We start from the raw sequence: 26,068 nt of genomic DNA, 5'->3' as shown, positions 1-26,068 counted from the left end.
AATAAGTTGTTATATGTTAGAAAACAATGAGTTAATGTTTATAAATCATTAGTGTGTAGTAGTGTAGTCATGTTTCAACAAACAGTGGAAAAAAGAAGACTATTTATTTAATAGCATTGTTTTATACTTTATTCTTAACAAAATGTGACAAATAGTGAACAATGGAAACTTACAAAAATAGTGCGTCTGTAACCTTAAAATCATAAAATTTTATATGAATCCTTTAAAACCGTTTAAGAATGCATCAGTTTTTGACGCGAAAGTACCTAAATTTTGCTATTTAGAACACTACACCCATAATTAAAAATTTACAACAGTGCTACTATAAGTGAACTGACATTTATTGATAAATACATAATATTTCAAATATCTGCCTTCTAATAATATACAAAATTATAAATCAAACCGCTTATACACGCGTTTGTGTAATATTCATGTAAAGAAGTGAATCTGAACAGGAATGTTGCGTCTCATAAAACGAAATAATACGGACCAAACTGGACACCAAGTCATTGGAACAAAAGGCATAATAGTACTACACACGTGCGTTTCCAGAAACTATCTACTAGCCAGCGGGCCACATGGCAACAATATCTACCTACTGTCTACAAAAGCTTCTCTTCGGACATCTATCTCCCTTTGTTAACCATGGAGTTGAAACAGTGTTTGATTTATTTAGTTTTTTATTGCTTACTTCTTGGTATGAACACTTGACCAATTTACTACTATACTCTTTTTTTTTATTTTTTTTTATAAATTTATTGATATTATTTTAACTTTGCTGGAATTCCTCTCATCCATGCGCTTTGTAACTGCACGATGATTGGTTATCTAGCTTTAATATATCAACTTTAAAATACCTTAATTTTGTAAACGGGGTCTAGAATTCCAATCGTCTATGCGCTTAGTAGCAGCAAGGCGTGTTGTAATCTTACTCCTTTTTACTATTCATATTATTATTATTTTGTAATACACTAAATTTATCTGTCAATTTTTAAAATGTGTAAATGGGGGCTAAATTTCTAACTGTCTATGCGCTCTGTAGCTGCAAGACGTCCTGTAATCTAGCTCCTATCTATTATAATTTTTGATTGATCTTAATTGAAAACGAGGAACTAGAATCCCAACCGTCCATGCGCTCTGTAGCTGCAAGACGTACTGGGATATTTATTAATTGTATAGCGCCCTTGAGGTGATTTTCACAAAAATGGCGCTTTATAAATTATCCAACTATATATATATATATATATATATATATATATATCGTATTCTTCCAGTAGACTTTATTTCAATTTAAAATTAAATGTTAACCCACACACACGGCATGCCTTTGTACGATTTTTTTGTGTCAATGTTATAGTTTTTTTTTGTACTTGGAGCTTATGTTTACCTTTTGTAAAATGCAAAGAAAAAAAATATAATAAATGAAAAACGATATTTAAAAAAAATATTTAACCACTGTCTTTGTGGTTATTCATTAAATATTTTTTAAAACTTGATTTACTCAAATTTTAATTGAAATGATTCTACGTTATTCAATTAATTAATTATTGATTTAAAAACTCCAAACAAAATTTACATTTCATTATTTAACCCTTGTCCGTTCCCAATGGTGTATAGGGCGCTGTATTTATAAACTAAATACATAGTATTTCAATCGCCTTTTACAGGAAGGTAAGGTGATCAGTCTTATGATTTAGGTTCCAATCCAGGGAGGACGAGATGTTTAGGTATAAAACCACCTTTGAAAATTAAAAGTTTACCTGAACTTTCTCATGAATTGAACCTGGGACCTCAAACACGGTAGGCGAATGCGCCAACCACTACTCCACGAGGCAAATTTTTCCTCGCTTGATTACATTTTTCAAGAAACCTGAGAAACTTTTTTTTTACCTGAGAGCACCCATCGCGTCAAAAACACTCGCCCAGGGTTCTTCTGTTCTATTTAACACACATAACTATACTTCTCATCGCCTTAACTCAGACTTAATGGTATAAGCCTCGTACAGTCTATTTGAATATTTAATAAGCTTTGTCCGAGTCCACGCGATATAACTTTTTCATTCAAATAAAAAGTACTTTGGTAGACTTATTGCGAAAAATAATTTCTTCTAGCCAGCTAAAAAACAGACCGGTCAAAGAAAAAGGTAAAAATATATGTACATTTAAATATACGACATGAAAAAATTCCAATTAATTAAAAATAACCGATGTTTTTTAATGAAAATATATGGTGTGCACATACATACTTAATAAAAGTACTTTATGCTTTACATATAAAAGAATAAGGAAAGTAGAATCAGGTAACGAGTTTGGAAGAAGAGAAGAAGATGAACCAGGAAAAGAAAGGGATTAAAAATTTTAAAATATAAGCAGGATATATGGTCATGTTTCAGGCGTTTTTTGAATGAGGAAGAAGGTGCATTTTTTACATGAAGAGGTAGCTCATCCCAAAATCTAGCGCTTTGAACAGAAAAGGAATTGCTGATACATGATGTGCTATGTCGAGGAACGGAAAGTGTTCTCTCCCGAAAAGACCGAAACGAAAGACAATGGTCAGAAAGATATACAATTTTTTAGCAAGGCATTTTGATGCGCAGGGGTTGTGAAGAATATTAAAAAGAAGTAGGAGAAATTGAATGTTTATGCGCTGATAAAAACGAAGTCACTGAGTTGAGAGCCACTGAGGGTGGATACAAAGTCATACTTTTTGAGATTAAAAATAAAGTGGTTTGAATCGGGTTGTGGTCCCGTGGCTAGTGTTGCGGACTCACGGATCAGAGGTCCGAGGTTCGAACCCCCCTCTACCCTAACTTGATTTCCATTTTCTAATAGTTAGTTATTTACAACTCGTTATAAATGGCCACCAAAATTAGATTAGAGCCTTATAAAGATTATCTGTTCTAAGAACACTGTACCTTTAGCACTGTAGGTAAAAAAAACGCCTAGATCACATTTCGCTCTTTTTTTTTCATTTCGTCAAATGAGATTAAATAATAATCAATTGTCGAGATCGCAGAACAACGACGGATGAGCGAAAAATACGACATTGACTTTCTTTTATATTAAAAAAAATGTATTTTGCTATACATCTATCTATACGAGTATATATTTTTTTAAATCTATGTCTTTTAATATGTTTCTTGCTTGGTATTTCGTTTTTTACTACGTATTTTACTACATTTTTTAGTATGTTTTTTTCACGTTGTATTTTATTATGTTTTTTACTATATTTTAATTTTGCCTACTACCTTTGCTTATTTTCTTTATATATTGATTACTATCTTTTACATTTTTTTTACTGGTTTGAACGCGGTAAAAACCCCTAGTGAGATAGTCATAGCTACTTTGTATAAATGTATAATTTTATGAATATAATATGATAGTAAATAAATAAATGTGAATCCAGTGATTTATCCTTTAAGGTACTGATTTGAATACGCATTTCTATATTTTTTTTAATACATTCATAAAACATGACATCATTATAGTCGAGTAAGATATCTATATATTTTTATAAAAGTGTTAAAAAAATATTTGATTACTCTACTTGTTTTTGTCAAAAAATTCATTCATAAAATGCATAATTTATTAAAGTGCAATAACATCCTACATCTTTTTGAAACCTCAAATTATGCGGAAGTTATTCTACTTGATCCGGTTTTACCATTAATTCATATCATTTATATTTATTCATACGGACTTTCAACAAAGGTCAACACTCTGAATTCAGTTCCTTTGAGAATTGAATCCTGTATCGGAACTGTCGTTAGGGTATTAAAAACATACAAAGTTTTCGCAAGGATATTTCTTCAATATAATAATAATATATTAGGTAGTTTAAAATTGTTGGTGTCCTATAAAAACTCATAAAGTACAGATATTTAGTCAAATACAAATAAAATATATAGGCTTTATGAAAATTCATTAAAAAATGGATAGAATACTGTTTTTAATACACATTCTACGTAATTTTGAATAATTCAACAGATAAAAGAATTAAAAGAATATAGATGTTCAAATAAAGGAAGAATGGTGCAATGTAATGGAAAAGGTTCCAAAACGGCTATTTTTATTTATTTAATTATTATTAATCATGCTCTTTATTGCATTTAGCCGGCGGTGGCGGTTGGCAAACAAAATGTCAAGAAAAGCAGTCGCCATAGCAATTTTAATAATTCTTACTATTTTGCAAATGTAATATATTGTTAACATATTACAACAGAGATGAAGAACATTTAAGAGAAGGTAATATGGAAGTCTAGGCATCTGAAGGTATTTGTGCGGGTGAGATTCATCTAATTTAATTGAATTATAATTGAATAATTCAATTAGATGAATCTCACCCGCATAAATAAAGGTTTACGCTCTTTAGCTTCACAAACATCAACAGATGAAAGAATTAAAGGAATATAGATGTTCAAATATAGGCAGAATGGTGAATGTTACACAGTGTGTAAAGTGGCCAATTAAACCAGCCATTGACAGGTCATAAGCCCTGTAGATGCCTAGACTTCTATATTACCTTCTATTAACTGTTCTTCATCTCTGTTGTAATATGTTAATATAAACAGCTCCCCAGGGAGTCGAATCCAGTCGTTGTCTACAAAAATTTGGACAAACTCAAAATATTGTTGATAATGGATAATAGTTTCGTGGGAATCGGTAAGCGTTGAATCTCACCACGATAATTCTCTTTTCGTACCAAATGGTTCATAGGGAACTGAATTGGTACACCAACAACTACGTATCTAGATTATTTATCTTATATGAAGGTAAAATGACCAGTCTTACGCCCCAGGTGCCAATCCACGGATCATAAAATATTATTGTGTAAAAACACCTTTTTTAGTTTGAATATCTATGTTAACCATGCCAGGAATCGAACCCGAGACCTCTTTTATGATAGGCAAACGTGCTTACTATTTTACGACGAGCGTAGAAAACAAGATGTGTTTAAAAATGAAAATAATTTTTTTGAAAAACTTGAATTTCATCATTTTAAAAATGTTTCAGATTATTATTGTATTTTTGTTGGTATTCTTAATAAACACTGTGTTTTAAGGCCTGACTGAAAATTCAAAAGAACGTTCATCATGGTAAAGTTAAAAAAAATAAATTAAAATTATTTTAATTAAAAAATTAGTGAAATTGCGTTTGTTTGTTTTTTTAATAGAGACTATCCTTAATGTCTCGGACTAGCATCCCTTACACAAACCCCATCCTTTTCCCTACCCTGACACATCCCTAGTACTCGTCCGGTGCGTATCGCTTTGTTGGTAAGACATGTTATTAATCTAAATTTCCCTACTTTTTTTAAAATTGCAATTTCTTGCAATTTGTCAGAAAAATAATTTGGATATATTAAAAAGTCCAAAAAATGTTCCTCTGAAGTTTCACGGTATGGTTCAGAAAAACCCGTGTATACTACGGTAGAACCCATTGTAAACAAATAAATTATTTACAATTTAATTATCACTATGTTAACCGGTTTCAGGTCATATTTATAAAAACATCATTTAAAAAAATAAGTTGGTGTGTAAGTGAAAATTTTACAATAATTGTTAAAAATTATTAATGTTTTCCACCGTTGCGTTGATGCAAAGATTCTTGTCGTGCACTCACAATCGCCGTTTATTGCATTGGGGTTTAAAGTTCAATGAAATAATAATTAAGTTTGTCTTTTTTCAAATACGGTTTACTTGCTTAGATATTTATAACAGTAATAATACTTCTTGTCATGTCGTCCTGCCGAATAAGTTTTATGAAAATAATAAATAAACGAAGTATAAATTTTCAAATAGATAACGAAAATAAAAAAAATTCAGCAACATAAAAAGATAAATCGATAATAGGAAAATCAAACCCAAAATCTTACGCACGGCAGTTGATCGCAGTAACTATAACATCTTAAGGTGGACAATTGTAGACAGGTTTTGCGGCATCCATTTTAAAGCCTCTCATTATTTCACAGAAATTATTATTAAGTATTTTGTTCCGGCGCCCTCCAACATACCCGTCAGAACAGTTGTTCTAATACACGAAGGTGCTGAATATGAGACAACTTTATCTAAAAGAAGCACTTTTAGGTACAGTTGTCTCATATCAGGAAGCACAGGAATTGGGACTTTTGTCTCAAAAAATTAACAGTAAACATATGTATGTAAATAAATAAATAAATAAAATTAGACTTTCTGTTTGGAATTTTTCATCCACATATTTGTGTTAGAGAGAGTGCTAATTAAATGTAAATTTAAAGTATTTATTTAACTAAAAAATATTTAGGAACCGATTTTAAAATTTGGATTCTGGAATTGCTAAGTGATTGTTTGTGTTTTGCGAAGAAAGGTATTTTTTTAAAAACAAAGATCCGATTTAAAGTGAAAATAATATGTTTAACTTTGTGCGTTTTTATTGATTACCAACTTTTCTTAAATGGTAAAGTGTTTTGTCCTTTGTCTCTGACAATAAATTATTTTTAATTTCATATTTATAAAATATACTGATCGATGTTATTATTGCACAAGTTGTACTAATCTATAATTGCCATAATAAGGGTTATAAAATACACAGCAACAATATTAATAAAAATTGAACCTTATTAGGAATTGGTTAGGTGATAATTTAAAAAAAATAAATAGTTAAAAACATTTGTCTTGTTTTGGTTAAAACATGCGTTTATTTAATTATTTATAAGTACACGTAACAAGACATTCTTGAGAATATTTCTGATTTTTCGCTAATTTAAATACCCACGGTAAGAAATAAAAGGTAATAATGGCGAAATTACTCGAATGTTTGTTAATAACAGACAAAAAGATGGATTAATGATACATTTCATTATATATATATTCAGTCTTTTGTATTGTTCAGTCAAACCCAAGTATCTGGATTAATGAGTGTCAAATGTTATCCAAATATACCGGATTCCGGATGCACGGATTGACCATTAAATTAAAGCAATGTTTCAAAAGAAACCTCAAAATTTACTGTAAGATCACTATATTATTACTTTTGAAATAATTGACCTAATTAGAATCTTATTTAAAACTTATATAAACATGTACAGTTAAGTCATTTTCTTTGATTTTTTATCGCTTTGACAACTTAACATATCCTTTACTTTTTATTTTCTTACAACGATTCGGATATTTGGCAATCCGGATGCCTGGAGTTCGGATTAACGGAGTTTTACTGTATTACTTTTGCTTTTGGGAGCTCAATATTTTATATGATTATTTAAAATACAAAAATTTAAATCAGAATGGTGAGGATTGTAACAAAATATTAAAGGGTATAAGTACAAATTTGACAAGGTGAAAATTTTTTGCATTGAGTAGTAAGATTAGGAAACCAATAAAATAATAAAATATAATAAAAAGTAAAATAATAAAATGTGTTTCTTCTTTTATTTTTACAGAATGGATTACTATCAGCACTCCCATTTCTTGGCATGTGGATATTCAGCTTCTTATTCAGTAATGTATCAGATTACCTCATCAATAGAAAATATTTTTCCGTTACGTTTGGAAGAAAACTCTTTAATACTATTGGTAAGTTGCCAAAAAATATGATCTTCATTCACTGGTCTGCAAAATTTTATTTTTTCAAGCTTTGACACTGTTTTTGCTGATTCACATGTAAAATTACTTCCTGAATCCGAATATAACCCTCGTTTTCCCCATCACCGGCTGTTTTCGGAGAAGCTCCCTCTATTTTTATCACTTTTTGGTAATACTTTTATGATTTACATTTGTAGGGGTGAAAATGATTATTTAAGTTGTAAATTCACATTTGAAGAACTTTTCACGTCTCTAGCCCCTCAGTAGAAATGTAAAGGCGGAAATAATCGTTTTCATCCCTTTAAATTATCGACAAGTACAATAAATAGGTGGGATAAGGGGTTTCAACCAGAAATGGTGGATGTTGGGAGAAAACGGGTATCATATTAGAATTTATCATCATCATCATTCCCTTTCCGCACCTAATGGTGCATAGTGCACTGCATTGATAACCAATTGCAGCGTATCTTGATCATTTTTGCAACATGAAGGAAGATGATCCGATTCAGTTCAGTGACTGTGAAATATTCTAGTGTAAAACCCTTTTTTAATTAAATATTTTATTTCAAACATTCCTCATGGTAGACAAACGTGCTGACTATAGCTTTGAATTTGTCATATTCGGATTTAGGAGATAATTTAATAAGAATCAGCAAAAATAGTCAGGGCCAATTTTCATGATGTTACATGGAGAAATAGTGAACATATTTGTTTCGGCAGTACCTACATAAGAACAACGATAAAGCAAAAAAATAATAATTTGTAAATATAAACAAATAAAACAGTAAAAAAATCACATATTTTTACATGAATACAATTTTACTGTAATTTTAGATCTCAATGAAATGGTTTGTGTAGAAGTCCTTTAGATATAGATTGTACCCGAAATTGTATTGGGAAAACACAAGACGATAACGTAACGGTAATTATAAGTTTTCACATGCACAAATATAATACCAGGCAACAACAACACTACAATATAAAAGAAGAGACAGATGCAGGACAGTCAAAAATACTATACGATGTACGTAAACACTACAATGGCTTACCTGACTACTTGAAAGATTGGAGACAAATTTAATATCAGTATTAAAGCGCATATTTTTTTTTTTGAAAAACTCCAGAAAAATTATTAACAATTTATATTTTAATATAAAGTAGTTTATCGGGACAAAATATATTTTTATACTTTTTTTTCTTTATAATTTATTAATATTGTAATAATTTGTATATTTTATTGAATAAAAAGAACATAATGTATGAGTCCTATCAAAGTTTTTCACGACTATATGATACTTTTTGTTAACACACTAATGAACTTATTAAAAATATGTACGAGTGTATAAAAAAATTAAAAAAATATCATACGAGAGAGTTAAATAAAATTATAATGATTTCGTTCCCAATGCATAAGGAGGGATGAAAATGATAAAAAAAGATTTTTTTATATTTTTTTTCTATTTTATTTATTTATTATATTTTTTTATTATTTACAAAGAGATAAAATTACAAAAATACACTTTAGAAAAATACATCTTAAAATTAAGCAGCAACACGATTAAGATGAAATAGGAAAAAGGAAGAACTCTGTTAAGGAGATTACCCTGAAAATGCTTATAAAGAATAAAAATAGGAAAATAACGTAAAAGTGATACATATTTAATTAAATTAGTTCTAATAAAAAATTAAATGAAAAAGTTTTGGATCAAATATTTCCAGGGAGGAACAAATTTTGTCATATTCTGTGCAGCTACGGTTAACGAAGGAATTTTGAGCAAAGTTATTGGATGGTACAGGATTGTAAAAAAATCGGACGTGTCTAGTTAATCTGGTAGGGCAGTTTCGATTGATGTTTTCCGAGAGATAAGTTCTTTCAATTATGTTATTCAAGATCTTGAATAAGAAGCACATGTTAGAAACAGTTCTGTGTTTGGTGAGAGAAGTCAGATTATGGAAAAAGGAAGAGTCATCATACGAATCAAACGTTACACGTGCTTCTATGTTGAGAACATACAAGAATTTATTTGGATTCGATCTAATTATTTTATGTAGGTAAGATATTAGGCATTCCAGACGACAGAACCAAATTCAAGGTGGCTTCAAACGAAAGAGTTATACAAAGTTTTAAAAGAAGCTGTAGTTTTAAATGACTCTCTATTGTATATGATAAAGCCCAAGTTTCTGTTAGCCTTGCTAAGAGATGCCTGAATGTAAGTTTATAATGATTTTACTAACCAGACGAGATTTAACGGGTTGTTAAAAAATAGTAATAAATCATTTTAAACAATATGTTTGATTAATGATGACTCCACATTTTTTTCTTTATTTTATAGGAATATGGGGAGCTTCAGTAGGTCTTGTTCTATTGTCTTTTGTACCAGCAAATAACATGCCATTAGCAGTATTCTTGTTGGTTCTTACCGTCAGCATAAAAGCAACAATTTTCGTCGGATTTCACGTGAGTTAATAATTTGTCGCTTTATTTATAAATTATTTAGTACATTTATTTATATACACGCCCAATGGACATTTTAAGGACATATTTATACATAGAAAATTATTATTAAAAAAAGTAGAAAGACTCAATGGTATATAGTAGACTTTGTGGGAGTGGAAGCGGGAGAGAGGTGTTTATAATTGAATTTGATTCAGTGATCGTATGAAAGAAGACAACTTGTTATCAAAGAAATCAAGACTGGTATGTTTGATGGCAGACCTAAGAATTCTAGGCATAGGGGAATGAAAACCATAGTGATGTCTATGGTTATCGGTATGAAAGAGTAAGTTTTGTCTAAGGTTTCTAGCTCGGACATTTAATTTTATTAAGCTCAGTAGTTCAGGCGCATCAAAGAGTGAGTTGAGAATTTTAAATAGGACTAGAAGGGCGAATTTATTTCGACGGTCTTGAAGAGAAGATATATTTAAGGTAGTTTTTAACTCATTATACGTATATTGGTCTTTGGATAAGCCCAACCTCCAGCCTATATTTCTGAAAAATCGATGTTGAACTGATTCAATATTCTTGATGTACACATCATAATATGGAGACCAGATAACAGAGGAACGCTCTAGGTGCGGGCAAACTAGGGAACAGAAGAGAGTTTGAAGGGTTTTGATATTTTTGAAGTGTGTTGTGCTTCTGTCAATAAATCCAAGGAGTTTTAAGGATAATTTAATAAAAGCAATATATTACTAAAATATCATCATCCAGTTTCAATTGACTTACAACTCTCAATACTAGATACATTTAGAAGTCAAGACAACAATGATTTTCACACTTTCAAGTAACAATAACTTGGCCCAATAACATCATATTATACATTTTTTGTAAAAGTAAACCAATGAGTCTGTTTGTCAAGTACATAAAAAAATAATAATAAAAAAATGTTTTTATAAACTATCGGAATAAATTAAACAGACAATACTTTTCTAAGATATCTTAAAAATAGTTGAAAAATTAACAAACAATATTTTTTTTACCCAGAACATAACATAAAATCTTTTATGGGTTATTAATTGTGATTACTCGGGGAATTAACGAATATGCATATTTTTTAATGGACACACATAATTAAAAAAATGCTTGATTGTAGGTACAAAATAAAGATGCTGGATTTTAAATTGGGTCAATGACAAAATGGCGAATAAATAATAGTATGATTATTACACTAATCCGAGATTACATTTGATGATTTGAATACATAAACAGAACACGGTCATTGCAGATCTATTGTGTTAATTAAAAATAAGGTATTGGATATTTTGTTCGAAATTAAGTTTGCTTAATTATCACGTTCTCACGTTTAAAACAATTTAAATTGTCTTGAATGGGTATTTCCATTAAGTGTTATAATTAATGAAAGAAAATATTAATTAAAGTGATTTGTAACCCAATCAAATATGACACAGTAAACAGTTTAAAAAGGGCGGCTTGCCATTCTTATTTTTTTCATCGGTTAACAAAATTTCGATGAGATTAATTGACTTTCATTTTCTTTATCTATTAGAAAAATAATGTTAATATTATTTTTTTAAATTTAGTTGTGTCGATTTAAAAACAAAGTTTTTCGTAAATGAATGACGATTTTCAATTCGGATAAAGTAACTCCTTTGTTTCTCGATATATCCATAAGGTTTTTTGTTGTTCCCTGTCATGTATTTATTTATAACTTCCTAGTATTTATTTATTGATAACGGGTCACTTATTTCTTTTAGTGATTTTTTAAAATATCTTTTCGTTACTATTTTTTTACATTGTTATTTTATATTCAAACTAAGGTTTTTTTTAAACTGCTTTTTTTTTATAAAACTTTTTTTTCTTCTTAATTTTTACTTTGTTAAATATTTATTTTTTATTATATGGGTAATTATTTTTATTAAAGACTTTTCATTTCTATTTTACTTATACTTGTACTACTTACATTAGTATGCTTTTTATATGCTTATTTATATTTTAAAAAAAAAATATAATGCAATTTGTTTATTGTTTTTATTATAACGTTTGTAATAGGATCATCAAACCGTTGACAAATAAATATTGATTTTAAAAATTGTCTTGTAACTGCCTAGATACATTTTTTTCTCAAAAAAATTTCGCCTCTAAGATACGCAAAAATTTATATCTTAAGTGATGGTATTTTTTTTTTAAACTACTTAAATTTTGTTGAATAATTCATTAAAAAAATTAAATCAATATTCTCATTAATAATTCATTATTGTATCCTTGATAACATAAAACATGTACACGTTGATTTGTTTCAGGTCAACCACATTGATATTACACCCAATTTTGCTGGTACTTTGATGGGAATATGCAATTGCGTCTCCAACGTATTTGGAACGATGGCTCCTATAACTGCTGGATTAGTCCTTCAAGATGACGTAAGTGATCAATTCAAAATCATCAGCTTATAAAGAATAAATAATTAATTACGCACTTTATTAAAAGGGCCTTTATCGAACACTTATTTCATCACCAACAATATTTTTTCGCAGAGAGACCCAGCTCAGTGGAGAAAAGTGTTTTTTATAGCAGCCGCCATTGCATTTTCGACCAATTTGTTCTACGTGATCTTCGGATCATCTGAAAAAGCAGAGTGGAATGAACCAGAATTTTTCGGAAAGAAACCGGGTATGTTAAAAACGATCAAATCTGTTACGTGAAAACTTAATTTTAAAACACGTTTTTTTTGCACCACTACAGGCCAGGAGGCCCAATTCTGCCGTCATAATAAAGAAAAACGTTTCTACAGAAAACAAATAACGGAGAAAATAAATATTTTTTAACTCGGAAATTGAAAAATTCGCTGCGTGAAAAATACAACAAACATTAAGTATATTATTATGCGACAGCATATATTACAGTTATATGCTGTCGCATGATAATATTTTATAATTTTACGTTATATATTTAAAAAGTAACATTTTCATTTACTTTTTAGTAAAAAAAAAATACAAAAATATATGTTATGCTGCAATGAAAAGACGTTTCTGGCTAGAAACGCCCTTTTTATTTAGTAATTATGAAAATGTCTTTTTTTCTTACCGTTAATATTTACTGTTTTTCAAACTAGCAACGCTGACCTAATAATCAATTAACTTTGACATTACAAGCAGATGCGTCCATCTTAAATTTGATTAAATAGAAGAAAGTATTTAAATCAGTGTTTTATAATATTATATAAGTCATAACAGCTTTTTATATTTAGTAATCTTCAAGACTTTTTGCAGTTAAGTGAATTTAAGTGAATTAGTGAAATTAGTGAAAATTAGTGAAAATTAGTGAAAATAATAGGGTTGTGGTTATTTAAGGAAGATATTTAAGTACGAGTAGATGCGTATTTTTTCCCTGATTTCGAATATATATTAAACTCTATTTCGAAAAAAATGTTAGATGCGTTCTTCTTTCTTATGAGGCAGAATTACAGTGGCGAATTACATCACAGAACACCCAGACATAAGAAATATTACATTTTAATTTTTGTGGTCTCACCGGGAATCAAACCCGGAACCTTCCATATGTTAGTCAAGCGTCTTGACCAGCACACTACAGAGGCCGCCAGTTTTCATTAATAATCGTAATAAATATGAATAACTAACTGCATTTCAATTTCTTTTATTCTTTTTGATTTCCCATACCGGTTGTATTTATATTTCATTGATAGAACAAAGACAATCAACACCACTGTATCTGCTGCCCTTCGCACATCTATTACTGATTATTACACAATTGCAGTTGGTATAAAAACCACAAACCACCCAAAAAAGTGTCTGACTCGTCAAACTACAATTTTTTAGTTTCATAAATGTTCTGAGATTATCGTATTTTTATATTTATTTAATTTTGTATTAATTTTCTTTAAACATCTGTAGTAAAAAACACGGTTTATTTCAAATAAATATTTTAAAAAAATGCTGTCTACCTCAGAACAGGTATTTACCTAATGAGAAAAGATAGCGCTTAATATGTTTGCTTATTTTTTTATTTTGTTTATTTGGATATTTTTTTACCTTCTTCACTGTTCAAACAGAATATAATAAAAATATGCTAATAATAAACGACAATTTTCGGCACTGAACCGAATGGAACTGAAAGAGGGTCAAGGGAGACTAAAACAAATAAATCAGTCCTTTAAATTTGGTAATTTCAAAAAGTCTACCTTATATGCATGACAAATATAATAGGAAAGAATTGTGTGTAAACATGAGTTGTGTCCGATTTATTTCTAAACGAAGAGAACATGAGGACACAAAAAAACAACTTAGTCTAAAATTTATTCTCCTTCACTCTTTTACAACAAATAAGTAAATACTTCTTAGAATCTTCACCGAACACTGCGCAAATATCGCGAGCAGCTTTGGCAGTCTTATTTCCTCGATTAAACACGAACAGAACGAAGTGTCGAAATGTCTTCAGTCTACTGGACATTCTATTTTGAAAGCTTGCAATCAAATAAATTAATATCTGTAACGTAAAAGTCTTCGTGGTGTAATGACCGCGCGTTAGCTTACTATGCAAGAGGTCTCGGGTTCGATTCCCGACATGGTTGGTATGAAATATTTATTTAAAAAGGGTGTTTTCACCCTGAATATTTTATAGTCCCGACACCGATACCTGAAGCATGAGATTGATCATCTTACCTTCATGTGACAAAAATGATTAAGATACGCTGCGATTGGTGTACCAATGCAATGCCCTATGCAACATTAGGTAGGAAAAGGAGAAAAAAAGTATATATAATAGTATCTTGTAAAGCAGAAAACTTCCATTTGAATTATGAATAACTTTTACGTTATTTAAAATCATTTGGTGCTGTTTTTGAAATTTGGAAAAAAAACGTTGACATTTATGAGAAAAATTATGTTGACATTTATGAGAAAAATTTATGCCACAATCGACTCGTGTGGTGTTACATACTTTATGCCTATACCTACAAAGTAGATAAAGTATTTATTTTCAGTAAAAAATAACGTCATTTTGTTAGCTTCATTTTCTTTTTTTAAATCAATTTAAGTAAATATTTCTTGTGTGGCCCCAAATGTTTAATGTCTTCTGTGAACATATATTACTTCCTCCAAAATATATGCCTTCTCAGCAGGAATATTTAAAATTGGATCTTGCTAGGGGAAAAGACTTGCACAAGTTTATTTATTATTAATCATAATTATATGGTACACACATAGAGCTGCGTGTTTTGTTTAGAATGTTATATGAAATTGATATTTTTGTAATTTTAATTTTTGTTTTTTTAAATAATATTTATGCTTCCATCTTCCATTATGTTGGATCCTAACTCAACATAGGGCTTTTTGTTTTGTGGAGTTTGGGATATGTTACTATTTTATGTAATATGACGTACTTTTGTTATGAATAAATTTGTACCGGTAATTTAAACGAAAAAAAAACTATTGTTTAAAATGCAGCTCAGAATACTTCATGTATTATTTAATAATTAATTAATTTTAATAAGTACAACAATATCACATTATATTATTAAATATTCCATTAAGTTGATTGGTAATATTCTTAGAATAAAAAAGCATTGGTTTTAATTTTTTTTTTTTACTTTTAGAAGAGATGGTGCCTATTAACAAAAATGAAGAAGAAACTGAAAATAAAAAGAACAAAGACGAGCAAGCTAATTAAAACTATTCAAAATAGTCCCAATAAACGGATTTATATGAACAAGGAAGTCTAAATGTGACTTGTAAAATACCTGTATTGTGATATGAAATTAAATTATTTTCGAGAAATTATGTATGAACAATAATCAAATTACCAATGTCCCTCAATTTAATTTCGACGTCGTAGATGAAACAGAAGTATCGCGTATTCTGCTTTTTATCAAAACCAACTCCTTCAGTAGCGATGAGTTGAGTTTGTCGATGAATTATATGACTTTGAATTTTATTATATCCATTATTACTCATATTATTAATTTTTCCCTTGCTTTTGGTTACTTTCCAACCGAATGAAAATCTGCTTTCATCATTTCACATCTTAAAAATAGCTCCCCGCATTCAAAAAAGATTAAAGACCCATCTCCATTTTGCCGATCTTTTCCAAAGTTATTAAACAAATAGCCTACAAACAAATTGATTGTTAGCTGACACTCCATAATCAACTTCCTCAGCAAACTGGGTTTTGGACCGGACACAGCACTACAATGAATGATAAACATCAAACGCTTTTGGTCCTACTTGATTTTAGTAATGCTTAACTCTGTTGAGTTTGACCTGCTTCTTGCCAGACTTAAGTCATAAATTCTAATTCTATCCGCGATAAATTGATTCTCAACGCATTTACGTGGCCGTCGGTAATGCGTTACAATGGCAGATGTCTTTTCAGATTGGATTGATCTAACCGTCACCGCCAGTGTGCCACAAGGGGGTACTTTTTCCACTCTTATTTTCCCTTTTTATCAATCCAATAACACAAAACCTCCCCTGTTCGTACTACATAAATATATGCCGATGATTTGCAATTGTATATTCATTTCGGACCCGATGACATTGTTAAAACACATATAATAATGTCATTTGCACTCGAGCATATCTATTCCAAAAACCCAAATTGTACCTGTTGGTAGTAAAAAAATGTATTTAAATGTGGATTTTCCCACACTTCCTCTTTTTACAATAAATGGAAAAGAAATTCCATTCATAACTTCAGTCAAAAACTTAGGTATGATCATACATAAGCATTTAGGGTGGCACGATCAGGTAAACGAAGTTAGTAGTAAACTTTATATCAGTTTGCACTCACTTAAAAGATTGCTGAATTTCTTGCCAATTAATCTTAAGCAAACATTAGTCCAGAGCTTACTTTTTTAATTACTTGATAATGCCAATGAATGTTATCCAGATGCTAATTCTGAATTGCTTGACAAATAAGAACGATTGCAGAATATTTATATACGTTATATCTTAAATCTTCGCAAATTCGACCACATAACTGAATATGGCACGCAACTACACTGTCTCAGTATCAAGCATAGAAGAAACATTCACATTATATCACCTTTTCACAGTATTTAAAATAATCCCAATTCGCCTGTTTATTTGAAAGAGCTCTTCCAACCTCTATCACAGTATGGGCTAACTCTTTGTAAAACCCTTTGAATCTTTATTTGCATTCAAATCACCAATGAAATATCTCTTCCTGAATATCTTAGTTTTTCTTTTCTCCCTCCTCTTTTTTTCCCTCTGTAACCCCTTCTCTTTCCATAGTGTAGTGTAGATATGTCGTTAATTGTTACTTCTCAATGAATGCATATATTTATCAAAATTTTGTTTCATAATGAAAATATTATAATATACCGACAATATGGACATACGGATTAAGGCTTACTTATCAATAAATTTATTATCATCATCATCATTCCATGTCCACTTCCTAGTTGAAGCATATGCTGCCCACGAAGATCCTCCAGGCATCTCTGTCGGTTGCCAGCTCCTGTGCATCCTCCCAAGTCAGTCTGTTCTTGTCTCGTAGTTCTGACATAAACTGCCGACGAACAGTCAGCGGAAGACGTCCAGAACGTCCAGAACCTGATGCCTTGTAAAGTAAGCAAGCGTTGTTAGGGCTCTCAGGAGGCATCCGCAGTACATGGCCAAGCCAACCGTTTTGCTTTCGTTTGATGACAGTTGTCAGCGGAGTTTGCTGCGCCCATTCTCTCATTACTTAATTCCTTTCAAAGTTAAACCACTGCACACCAAAGATTCTTCTGAGACACCTAATCTCAAAACTCTGTAATTTGCTGTTTTTGGCCCTAGCTAGGTGCCACGATTTGCATCCATAGAGGAGAATCGATGTTATGCAGGCATTATATCGGCAGTATTTGGTTTTCACTGAGTAAATATCCGATCTCCAGACAGCCTTCATGCTGTTGAATGTAGTGCATGCTACTCGTGGTCGCACTCACAGTAATTTTTGAAAGCTGCCCTTTTCTGTTACTATACCCCAGGTATTTGAATCACTCGACCTTTTCGATGACTTGATTTGACAGTCACGGGATTTTCGGCATCAAGGCACGAAGTGTTACACAGTACATGGGTTTTTGCAATATTGATTTTTAAACTCATGCTTGCGGAGTACCTATTTTATCTACAGTGGCCTGTGGGCCTAGTAGAATTTACTTCCTTAGGATGAAGTCCATGAGGATTATAAAAAGAACGGTTCAAGGACGCAACCTTGACAAACTCCGGTGGTGACCTCAAAACAATCTGTGACAACATCGTTGATTCTGATTCGGCATTCGCTACTTGAGTGGAGGGCTTTGATAAGTTCGACCAACTGGTCTTCATAGGCGCCCCATATGATTCTAGTATGTTCCATGGTATGGGTCTGTGCGGACTATCAAACGCTTTTTCGTAATCTACAAAGCAAGCATAAGAACCATTTAGTTCTTACTTCTCCTGTAGAATAAAGCGTATGTTTTGGATATGATCCGCGCATGACTTACCAGGTAGAAAATCAGCCTGGTTCTCTCTTAATACTCCCATAATAGGTCCTCGAACTCTTTGCAGTATCATAATATAAAAATACCTTTCGCAATACGCTAAGTAGCGTGATGCTACGATAGGGATCACAGTTTAATGGATCGCCCTTATTTGTGCAATGCAGTGATCTTCGCATTAACACACTCTCTCGGGTACCTCTCTCATTTCCACATCTTGGTCATTAGTTAGCATATAGGGTCAAAAATGGCAGTGATGTACTATTAGGAGCAATAAGATTTAAAATTGTTTTATAAGTACCCCTTTTATTTATATAGAAAGTAGAAAATATCTTAGTATAAGACTATAAATTATACATGTACATATGTGTTATTTTTATGGAAAAATATTTTCTAAATGACTTTTAAAGTAAAATAAAAATGTATTCTACTTTTCAAAATTATGTTTTTTTAATGCAATTATAATGAAGATTAACTTGAAAACTGTAATTGAAAACCTTAAATGCCACAAACTAACAATTTTTCAGGGAAGTTTGAAAACTGATTACAACGGTTTTACTGAAGTTATTACATGAAAGAAAATTATGGATTTTGGTTTGATTAATTTAAAAATTGAAAAATATTTTCGTATTATTAAATATTAACATATTACAACAGAGATGAAGAACATTTAAGAAAAGGTAATATAGAAGTCTAGGCATCTACAAGGCTTATGACCTGTCAATGGCTGGTTTAAGTGGCCACTTTACACATTGTGTAAGATTCACCATTCTGCCCATATTTGAACATCTATATTCCTTCAATTCTTTCACCTGTTAATGTTTGTGAAGTTAAAGAGCTGAAACCTTTATTTATGCGGGTGAGATTCATTACACGGTGTGTAAAGTGGCCACTTAAACCAGCCATTGACAGGTCATAAGCCCTGTAGATGCCTAGACTTCTATATTACCTTCTCTTAAATGTTCTTCATCTCTGTTGTAATATGTTAATATAAACAGCTCCCCAGGGAAATACGAGTATCTGCCGCGGAAGTTCCGACCCTTGAACACAATATTGTATTTATAAATTTAAAGCAAGAAATGATGGTTTACACATACGTTCATGCATATACAAAACATCTTTATTTGTAAGTAGAACCTGCAATATGTGTTATCAGAAATTAACTCATCTTTAACTTCCTTTAAAAATGAAATTTCCAAAAAAAATCAATTTATGATGAATTGAATCCTTGCCTTGAATCCGAAGCCTATATTATGCAGGTTATGTGCAGTTCTGTATGTAGGCACATAATAAATGAACACTGTATGGTCAACTATAGTTGTATTATATATTATAATATGCAACTGTGTGACCAATATTCAAAGCAATGTATATTTAAAAAAATATGTATTACATTTATATTTTTAGTAATATTATACGTTTTGTATGATTAGTTATTTTTTGCTATGTATAATTTTTATGCGACAACATTTACAATAACAATATTATGTGGAGGCCTCCAATTCGACTTTTTGATTTGTATTTATAATATAATTGTATCTTGTAAATTTAAAAATGTCTGTTGCCTTTCCAATGACATAAAATAAATAAATAATTCTCGCGAGAATCGAACCTACGACCCTTACCAATATAATAAGGTTCGTCTTTACAGCTGGTTTGAAAAAAAACAAGGATCCGGGTGGCATAAAGTTGAAGTGTATTGCAAATGACACGCATAATAAGAGCTAGTACTCGCGTTGTAACAGGCTTGGTAATATAATGGCACACACTACTGGGTATCTCAAGGTTATCTTAAGGCACATCCCAGCCAATGATTACATTGATGCACACTAATACCTTCAGTAACAGCTGAGAAATACTGAGTTTTTAAAACTGTGTAACAAATAAGTAGAATTTTAAGCACTTCAATAAAGGTTTTAGTTTTTTTTACCATTGGCATACCTTTAATCGTGCCTGGTGGCACACATAACAATAAATTGGTATAGCAAAAATCAACTGAAAAACATAAGAAATATAAGAAATATCTTTATTTGTTAATTTTATTCATCATGTATGGAGTCCGTGCTTTACTTCAGACATTGAGCTACTGGAAAAATCCAAAGATGTGTGACGAAATTCATGAAATTTAAAAAAAAGATGCCATACAATGGTAAGTTAAAAAAACTAGGACTTACATCATTGGATGAACGATCCAAAAAAGGGGACTTGAAAGATATTTAAAAAAAAATTAACGATCAAAATGACATATAAATGTCATCAAAATCATAAGATGACGATCAATTAAATACCAACACCAATTTACAGAATCATAACTGCAAGCCCTATCGTCCCCAATTTCACAGGACTTTTTCCCAGCAGGATGGCTAAATAATATAATAAATTGCTAATCCAAGTTATCCATTCCATTTCAGTCAACTAGTTCAAAAGCCCTTTGGATGCTTTGTTGAAGGAAAAAAAAACGCAGACACATAGCAGTAGATATACGAGATGTAAGAGAACCAGCAAAGGCCGCCTATCTGTGCAAATAATAATATTAATAAAAGCGGCTAAAATTGAAGTAATGTTTTAAGTGTGTGGAAAAAATACATTATTAAAAATGGTAAGAATGGAAGGTAGAGTAAGAAAGTTTAGTGGTTTTTTAAATATTTTTTACTTGGTAATAGACAGATTAATCTAAGACAAAAACATTTTTTTTTAATGTATGGTATTATCAGCGCTATGATTTTTTTAAGTTTTGTATTTTTGAAATCGCTCCGCAAGAGACATCAAAGATTCTCTTCCGCTTATTCTGTCCATTCACGGTAGTTAACCCGATATCTTTCACAGCTCCTTGATCATTGGTTGATTCATATAAACTAGTGACGTCGTTCAAAGTAGTTTATTTTTACTATAATATTTTTTATTATTGTTTTCGTACATTTTCAAGAAACTTTGCGAAACAATTTAATGCTCTAACTTTTACGCGCGAAAAAAAACTTTGTTCTGTCCAATTTTCCGTAGGGCTGAAGTTCCTCATTAAAGAAATATGAATGATTACATAATGGCTGACTATAAAATGCTACCCATTGTGTAAGAGATCAATAAAACCAGCTTATGACAAGTATTTCAACTTTTTTATTCGCTTCTCAAGTATTCTCTCTTGTTCCATATCAGTTGTAAAAGGTCTATAATATAATATACCCAACTAAACATTTTTTTAAATTACTAGTTTGCTTGCAACACAATGGGCCAAGAGTAACAATTATTTTTTTTCGTTCAATGCTGAGCGCCGAGGCCTTCGGAGACACCAGGCACAAGTGTGAATGATACTCATATGTGTCCATGTCTTTCAGTCCTGAGCTAGTTGAAGACAGTGTTGAATGCTGACCTTGTTAGAGCTTATATTTGGTCACGTCATTTTGCAGGAGACCGTCCTTTTGCTTGTTTATCCCCAACTATCGTTGTTATTACCAGCTTTTCAACCCCCCCCCCATTCTTTATTGCAATATGTCCATAATGGGATAAAACCTTTTTCTTATTGTCACAGTTCTTGATTGTACTTTAAAAATGAAAACGTTTGCGCGTCTTGCAGTCGATATATCAAATTTCAAACACATAGAGCCTGTTATTCTTTCTTCTTCAATGTCCAAGGATATAATATTATACATACGTGAAACGGCCAGGATTTCGTAGGCAATGGTAATGGAAGTATTGGAGCTTTTCATTAATGGAATTATTGACGTTATCTCTTCATAATCTATTTTGAATGCTGTCTTTTTGGGGTTTCCCTGCGATTGCCTTTAGTGCTTTCATCTCTGACGCTCTGAGCAGTTATTTAGTTTTTCTATTTATTTTTTCTACATGGTTTTTATTTTTTTTTTTATTTTCTCTTTATCTATCCTCGCCTTTATTGTATACACCATGATCGGTCTGACACACGTTTTGTGGATCCGAATTATGTTTCCAATAATCATGTGTTCATTGTACTATGCGACATTTCTTGGGCATTCAGATGTTTACTAACTGAGATGAATATGTTCTCACCATCACCATGGCTGCATCATTTTTTATATATATTTATTCTGCTTGTGTAAGAAAAGGTTTTTGGCGTATATATTGTTGTGCTTTATTTAGTTATAAAGGTGCTAAACTCGCTTTGTTTCTTTGTTGTTGTCACTATGTGTTATTTTTTAAATGTTAATATTATTTATGTCCCGAATTACGTTGTTGTAATTGGCACAAAAACACAAAACGGCTATGTTTTTTCCCTATGTGACGTTGCGTTTATAATATTTTGAGAATCCCTGGATGATAGCTTTGTATAAGAATCACGATTTAGCAATTTGATAGAATGGTTAATAATACAAACAGTACCTATGATTAGTTGTTATTAAAATTTACAAAGTTCAAACCTTTTATTTTAGAATAATCGAACAGATCTTAAGGCATCTTTTGTTGAATTTTTAATTTACCAAGAGAATGAAATATTCACAAAACCAATTTATTGTTTGATTTAACAACTTACAGAATGTTAAGTGATTGTTGTATGACTTACCGAATGTAAAATGTTTGTTTTTATGACATACATAGTTTAAGATGATTGTTTTTATGAGTTACAGGATGTTTAAAACAATCATTTTTACAAATAATTATGGAATTGGATGTCAATGTAAAGACAAGACAGAAACTTTATATTCTTACAGTTACGCAAAAAAATTGGATATAAGAAAGCATTGGATCAAATTATATGTTGTTTATTTAAATTCGGAAATGTTTAATTTCAATAATTTAAAAAATAAATAAACATTTAAAGCATCGTCATAGTGGTCAAACATTTCACTAAATTTTATTGAATATTTGTATCAAGAAGTCCATGTAACGGTTGCTTATTAAAATGCATGTCGTGTTGGTTTTTCATTTTTGTGAAGGAGTATAGAGGGTTTTACAAGTTGGTTTAATATATATTCTGATGAAGAGACGGGTACGCATCGAAAATGGGAGACATTAGACAGAAGCATCAAAACAAAGTAATAATAAAATAGCAGCGTGAGACCAATCTTCTCAACTTTAAGTAATACGTAATGATAATATGATGCGTTTGGTGTATCAATAAAGTGCCTTTTGCACTATTGGGTGCAGATAAAGGTATGCTGATGATGATGTGGAGATATTATTCAATAGAATCAGGCAATGCGGATCCCCAACGTATAATATTAAAATGTAGAAAAAATGCATCAAGAAATGGGCTTCCTAACAGTAAATCAACCAATAAAATATAATCTTGCAATTCTCACCCATAAACTAAATAAGAGAACGGCTAAAAGGATTTACATACAAGGAGAAAAATAGAGTCTTAAACTTTACATAAATAAGTATTTATTTAGTTTAAAATCACCAAATATATTTTATTTGCCGACCGGTTTCAAAACATAACTGTTCCTTCGTCAAGGCATAAAATAAAAATTGAAATTAAATATTGTACTTCTTATAAAAAATAACAAGTAAAAATATACATTGCAGCGGAGACGAAGAACATTTTATAAATGTGAATATAGAAGTCATGGCATTTACGTAGCTCATGATCTGTCATTAGCTTGTTTCTGGCTTCAATCTGCCAATGTTTACACCTCCATATTTATTCAACTCTTCCATCTATTGACATTTGTGGAATAAAAGAGCTGGAATCTTTATTATGTGGGTAAGATTTATCCGGCTGAATCATTTCACCTTCTAGGAAACGCCTAGAAACATTTTTCAATTTTCATACTTCTTATACCAGTTCGATTAATCAATAATGTTTCGAGTATGTCTAAATGTTTGTAGACTGGCTGAATTTCTTCCTCTCGAGTTATTTAGAGCTAGATTTTTTGCAAAAGGTGACTGTTGCACAGTTTGTAAAGTGGCCACTCAAACTAGCTAACGACAGATCATAAACCCAGTAAATCCTTTCTCAAAAATATTTTCTTTGTCTGTTGCAACAAATTTATTCCTAAATAACTCCCTAGAGAGGAAATCCACCCTGTCCACAAATATTTGGACGTATGTAAAACATTGTTTAAAAACACAATATGTTTCTTCTTGATAAATGTTGATATTAAATAAGCTGATGTAGTTTAATTAGGTTCATTTTTAAGATGTTATGAACAAAACAAAAATAAATATTGACTCATTATAAATACTCTCAAAAAGACAAACGGTACAGATGTTTGGACAATAGCCACACAGAATCACTGAATAGTGATATTGTTTGAGATAAAGCTGGTGAGAGATGAATCTGATTAAAGATTACGAATGAGTCTTGATCAGCGAGGTCATTCATTGTACTGAGTACTGAGTCTAGTCTCACTGTGAAAGACTTTGTCGTTTTAACAACGCTTCCATTATTTTTTAAGTATCTGAAAAATGTTTGTAGAAACATAAAGTTAAATCAGTTAAAATGGATCAAATATGTAAAGTTTCAATTGAAATTTTGTCTTATAAAATTATTGTATAGATTTTTTTTATTTGTTTTTATTAAGTGGTAAATTATTTTACAGGATGATTTTTTAAGAGGTGGAGAACTTTAAATTGAAATAAAAAACCGAAAAATGTTTTCAATATCCACAATTTGACAGATAATTTTATGGCATTAATTCTTAAATATGATTTCGGGTATGTGGCCGCCGCGGCTGGCATGGAGACATGGTGTACACGGTGACATGGTGTAACCTGGTGGTCCATTTTTCACACACTCTTCGAAGTAAATCAGGTTGTATTTCAGCAATAACGTGTCAAATGTTGGCTTCCAAGTGCTAAATTGTTTCCGGTTTATCGGCGCAGACATGCGGTTTTACATATCTTCGGGGAAAATAATCAAATGGCGTCAAATTGCACAAACAAGGTGGCCAGTTAACACATTCATTTCGAAAAATTAATCGTTCGTCAAACTTTTCTTTCAGTAAGTTAATTGTATCGCGTGCTGTGTGGCATGTGGCACCGTCCCACCGAAACCACATGTCTGAAACATTAATGTTTTACAATTGAATCAGTGAGTAATCATGTCTCTATACCACTCACCGTTGACTGTCACATTCTGACCATTCTCATTTTTGAAGACATTTGGACCAATAATTCTACCGGCCCATAAAGCGCACCAAACGATGACTTTTTCTGGATATAATGGTGTTTCGGCAATAGCTTGTTGATTATCATTGCTCCAAATGCGGCAATTCTGTTTATAACGTAGCCATTTCACCAAAAGTGTGCTTCATCACGAACAAAATTTTCAAATGAAATTTTGAATCAATAGCAATGTTTTCTTCAGCCCATTCACCATATGTATGTGCGGCGTGAAAGAAAATCGTGTGGCTTCAATTCCTGTATAAGTTGAATCTTGTAAACACGTTAACCAAGATCTTTACGCAAAGTTTTCCATAAAGTAATTGGATACGTGTAAATGTTAAGTACGATGACAAATTCCTACATGTGAATCATTATCAATGCCACACTGCACACCATCAATCCCTTGTTGGGTGCAACTGTACGACGTCCGACAGAATGCGTATTATCATTTAGAGTAAAAGTTTTGCG

At 31.1% G+C, this 26,068-nt stretch overlaps 1 protein-coding gene across 2 annotated transcripts in view; it reads left to right on the top strand.

Moving 5' to 3' along the window:
* The window catches only part of LOC148273716 (putative inorganic phosphate cotransporter), a 48,001-nt gene extending 32,155 nt beyond the window's left edge, over positions 1-15,846 (top strand). Inside the window, exons 7-11 of one of the 2 annotated variants that reach the window (XM_088238311.1) lie at positions 7,421-7,553; positions 9,896-10,020; positions 12,324-12,443; positions 12,558-12,693; positions 15,635-15,846. In XM_088238311.1, coding sequence (XP_088094437.1) covers positions 7,421-7,553; positions 9,896-10,020; positions 12,324-12,443; positions 12,558-12,693; positions 15,635-15,708 — 588 coding nt within the window. In that variant the 3' untranslated portion in view covers positions 15,709-15,846. Of the gene's footprint in view, positions 1-7,420; positions 7,554-9,895; positions 10,021-11,155; positions 11,295-12,323; positions 12,444-12,557; positions 12,694-15,634 lie in introns of those variants that run through there. The other variant, XM_088238312.1, reaches the window with a different exon arrangement.
* The last annotated feature ends 10,222 nt before the right edge of the window (positions 15,847-26,068 follow it).

Source organism: Micrasema longulum, unplaced genomic scaffold (assembly GCF_059751315.1).
Source record: "Micrasema longulum isolate JH-2025_06_02 unplaced genomic scaffold, ASM5975131v1 h1tg001858l, whole genome shotgun sequence".
Lineage (NCBI taxonomy): Eukaryota > Metazoa > Arthropoda > Insecta > Trichoptera > Brachycentridae > Micrasema > Micrasema longulum.
This window is presented reverse-complemented; position numbering and strand designations above follow the sequence as displayed.